Here is a 4,725-nt window from a genome sequence, read left to right as displayed (position 1 = left end):
TGATAATGGACCAGAACCTTCTGGAATGAAGGTTTGCATCATCCCACCTGACAAGGGATCATGACTAACTCAGGTATTTGCTAAAGGCAAAGAGATTATGGAACGGATATCCGGATAGGGAAGAAAGTAAGTACAGACACCAGGTCTGACCACAGGGCTAGTCACAGAAATGAGGCTAATAGTAGTAACAAGCATTTCTTCCTTATATTGAGATGTATATATCTGCATACATATATATCATAAATTTTTGTATTATCCTCATTGCATTTTTATTTAACATAATATGTGTTAATAACTAACTTTGCATCTCAATATTTAAGTTACACAACATTAAATCAGCTGGAGAAATAAATATCACTAGCAGACAAAATAGTGTTTTGTTTCCTCTTGTGGGAAAGGGTGAGCTGTTTGTGGTCGTTAGCAAGATAGTTTTACCATAATAGGTTGAAGCATGGTTATTGTTATTTTCTTCTTTGTAGATTGTGTGTGTTGTAGAGATATGAGTGGGTTTGGTGTCAAGGGTGCAATGTGGTGGCTTATGGTGCCACCGTTGATAGACTGAAGTACACTTCACACAATACCTTTTTGTGTATATTACTCACTAAAGTGGGTGTAAAGAGAGGTGTTTGTGCAAGATTTGGAGGGTGGAAGCGAGGCAGCATCCACTGTGTAACTCACACTGTAGTTGTGTTACTGCTGGGTCACGTGGTAGGAGGAGGCGACAGCCCCGATTCCTCTGGACTCACTGTCACCATGGACCTGCGTCTCCCTCCGTCTTTCAGAACCAGGAGCACCCAGTGTGTCAGGCTCTTCTTCATTCTATAAAATACAAGGAACAGTCAGATCTCTCTGGGGACTTTGGCGTGTGCATTGAGGACTTAGGTGACAACCAGAGCTCTGTGGTATATACTGGCCTCCTCAGCCCTGATGACCATGTTGAGGACAGCTGGCCATCTTAGGCTGGGTTCCCTGGAAGCAGACTCTGAGATGGAGAATAGGGTGAGTAGGAAATCTGGAAGGAGGTGAGAGAGGCGAGACGAGGGAGAAAGAGCAGGTGGCCCACATCAGGTTACACATGAGGCCTCAGGTTCCTCCGGAGAGCTCTGAAGCTGTCATCTTTCAGTGACACTAATTGAGGCAGGGCCTGGGGACCTTGTCCCCAGGTTGTCATTACACTGACCACTATGAGAAGGACATGGGACTGGGAGGCCATTTTCTGAACCAATAGTACACAATGAGGGCACCGCTGAGAGCTGCCGGGGTCCCCAGCAGCAGTGACGGGCTGGTGAGCCCAGAAGGGGAACTAAGTCAACACCCGAGTGTCCATAACACCCCTTTGCTCCACTCAGAATTACAACCGGCTCTGGGAGCTGGGGCTCAAGAGCTCATCTGAGCAGGGAAATTCTGGGGTGTATTCCTCCTCATTTGGGTGAAGAAGTGGCCCAGTGACCACCATATGGAAATGCAGGGACATTGGCTATGAATGAATGTCTCTGTCTGTCCTTCCATTTAGGACCCTGTCCTTCATTCACATTCAGGCCTAGATAATACCATGTCACCTGGTCCTGCCAGCCCTGAGTCCACTCCTGATCCAGCTTCTGCAGAGCTGCCTGAGGTCTGGGAGGAGGGGAGCCTGGGGATCTCAGATCTGGGGACCTGGGCCAGACCTGCTCGTGGCTTTGTCACCAGTCCTCTTCAGGCTGGGAAGAGAGTGACATAGACAGAGAAGGGGTTATTGTCTCACTTCCCCATCTGCCTGTGTCACTGTGAGCTTTACCACTGCTGTCCCACACCTGACAGTAATAGTCAGCCTCATCCTCAGGCTGGGCCCCACTGATGGTCAGGGTGGCTGTGTTCCCTGAGTTGGAGCCAGAGAATCGGTCAGGGATCCCTGAGGGCCGGTTGCTGCTATAATAGATGACCAGCACAGGGGCCTGGCCTGGCTTCTGCTGGTACCAGTTAACATCTTTGCTTCCAATGTTGTTTCCTCCACAGGTGATCCTGGCCGTCTGTCCCAGGGACACTGACATTGTGGGTGGCTGAGTCACCTCATAGGAGGCCGTAAAGCCTGCAAGAGAGAAAAAAGAGAGGTGGGCTTAAGGATGTAGGACATCTTCTCAGGAAACACTCAGCCTGTGTGACCCGGACTGAGCTCGAGGGATTATTGGGCCCCAGATCCCTCCTCCCAATTTTCGGCCTCAGTGGTCCATGTCCTGGCTGGATGGTGGACGTTCTCAACAATCACCCCCTTATTTCAGGAGCAGCCCCCAGGGCTGACACAGGTCCTGTGGCCACAGTGGATTTTCAGCCCCACCAGCCCCTCCCCCTGCAGCAGGGTTATCAGCATCCCACCCTTACAGCAGCTCTCTGCTGAGCTCAGAGTCAGGGCCAGGCTTGGCCAGAGCCCTGGGGCTGGGGGTGGCTGTGAGCCTGGGCGCAGCACCTGTGCAGAGAGCGAGGAGGCCGAGGAGGAGAGGGGTCCAGGCCATGGTGGAGGCACCCTGATTCTGAGGCTGACCGGGTTCCTCCCAGGCCTCTCTTATCTCCTTGCTGGAGAGAGCTGCTTAGTATGCAAATCAGCCAGGGTCAGGGGTGCTGCCTGAGGAGCTTTGTGGTTTCAGAGGAGGGCTCAGCCTCAAGAGATACAGGGAGGGGAGGGGTGGCCCCTGCAGACCTCACATTCAGCCAGGGGAATTTCCTCCACATGTTGGTCCCATGGTGTGGGGCCAATGTCTTCATTACAGTCTTTGTCCTGACCTCGTTCATGGGCTGGTCTGGCCATGGCAGAGCTCAGAGTAAAGTTTGTCTGTGTATTCTTAACCCATTATAGAATTTTAACACTGGCGGTTACCATCTGAGCCTTATGTGGGTGCAGTGTCCTACTGAAATCACAGTTTTTGAGCATCAGGACCTGAATATAATTCTCACCTTTTCAAGGACACATGAGATTTTAAGAGCCATTGACTAGAGGTAAGATCCCTTCCTTGCTGAGAGCTCCTGGGTCAGGTCATAAATGCTGTGCCTCAGTGTCCCCAGTGTGCCCTCATTGCCAGCGGCAGATCCTGTGCTTGAGAGTTTCAGGGTGACAGGGTTTTAGCACAATTGGTGTGGCGGAGGAAGAATGAAGTACCTGGTGCTGTGCCAGAGAATTAGGCAAAGTCTACAGGAACCAGAGCTGAGACATGGAGTCAGAATTCACATCAGTATCAGAGGTGATGGTGTAGGAAACATACAACTTTTCCTTAAGGTGTGAGCTGGTGGTTAATTCCCACACCCACATCCACCTCAGCACACCCCTGTGATTGTTAGAATCCTTGATGCCACCCAGGCCCTCCCAACTGCAAGTGGCTTTACCAGATGGCTCTCTGCCACCCCCTGGTGGTCACTGCACACAAGCTGTAGAGACGCAGGGGCATCCTCTGTCCCTGAGTGGATTTAGATTCCACTGCTCAGGCCCTGATCTCCTTACCCAGGGAAGGAATTACTCTTTTCTCCATGACCTCACCTGTCTCACACCACGCATAAGGGGCTGAGAGCACCCATGGAAACATGAATAGGCTTGTTTAGAGGAAGAGATGACCAGTCTGAGGTTTCCCACCTGAGGCATCACTGCACAGATCTCTGGGGTGGTGGGTGGTCAAGCGTGGAGTTTGGAGACTTGGCACCAGGGAATAGAGAACTCCAGACTTCTTTTTATCGGTGTCCGCTGCTGATGCTGAGTCAGAAGAAGGCGGTGGTGATTACCACTCCTAAAATGGAGACAGGAGAACACTCACCCAACAAACATGGATTTAGACCCACTTCCATCCTGGGAAATCAGTGTTAACAGGACACAGCCCCTGTATTAGAGCTTGCATCATGTGGGTGGGGCAGTGGAGTGGACACGCTTGTTTGGTGACACAGCAGACTGTCCTCAGCACCTTCTACCTGTATCTCGTCTTCCATATTCATTTCAAAGCAGGATGATTGTTGTGCTCAGGTCCCTCTTGGCCAGGGTTGACACTGTGGCGGGAGTTGGTCCATGGATGTGTCAGTGTTGGGGTCTTTCCCATGAACGTTTGCCTGTGAAGGAAAGAAACAGACTCGATTTGTGCAGCTGTTTTCCTCTTCAAAAGGGGTGTGACAGCTGGAGCTCCAGCAGCCATCCTGAGGTCTTGTCAACAAGAATGAAAACAAAACCTCTGTAATAGGGATGGTAGATCAAAAAGTAGGAAAGATTTAGGAATTCATGAAATGATTGAGTATCTGGAGAACAACCATGTCTCTCCAGACTTGTTGCATGAAAAAAAATAGGCTCCTGTCTGTTCATGCCTCTGATTGTCAAGTGTCTTTTGCATTTAAAAAATTCCTGACAAATTAGGGAAATAATATCAATCAATCAATGAAAATAACAATTGGAAAATAATCATGCTTTGTGGGTGATGTATAGATAATTAATTGGAATCACAAAAAATGACAGACAGGTACTGTGTGGAGAGAGGCTGCAGGAGGACTCTCAGATGAGGTGACTGTGGAGCTGCTGTCAGGATGAGAAGATGGAGCCAGTAATAGGAAGTGTGTTTGGGGGGAGCAGAGTCAGTGCCCTGTGGGGAGGAGCCTGGTTTGTCTGAGGATGAAAGACAGTGAGAAACTAAGGTGTTTATGACAGAAAACCAGTTCAGTTCCAATGTGATGTAAATCTATAATATTAAGGGATGTGTTACAGGGATGTGATGTCATGCTGAA

General features: G+C 49.7%; 1 gene segment (V, D, J or C); it reads right to left on the bottom strand.

Moving 5' to 3' along the window:
- Nucleotides 1-1,551: 1,551 nt before the first annotated feature.
- On the bottom strand, nucleotides 1,552-2,527 carry LOC109378740 (immunoglobulin lambda variable 3-21-like). The segment is given in 2 exon segments: nucleotides 1,552-2,068; nucleotides 2,444-2,527. Coding segments are annotated over 2 exon segments (432 nt in total).
- Nucleotides 2,528-4,725: the final 2,198 nt, after the last annotated feature.

Source organism: Hipposideros armiger, unplaced genomic scaffold, assembly GCF_001890085.2.
Source record: "Hipposideros armiger isolate ML-2016 unplaced genomic scaffold, ASM189008v1 scaffold_3049, whole genome shotgun sequence".
NCBI lineage: Eukaryota > Metazoa > Chordata > Mammalia > Chiroptera > Hipposideridae > Hipposideros > Hipposideros armiger.
This window is presented reverse-complemented; position numbering and strand designations above follow the sequence as displayed.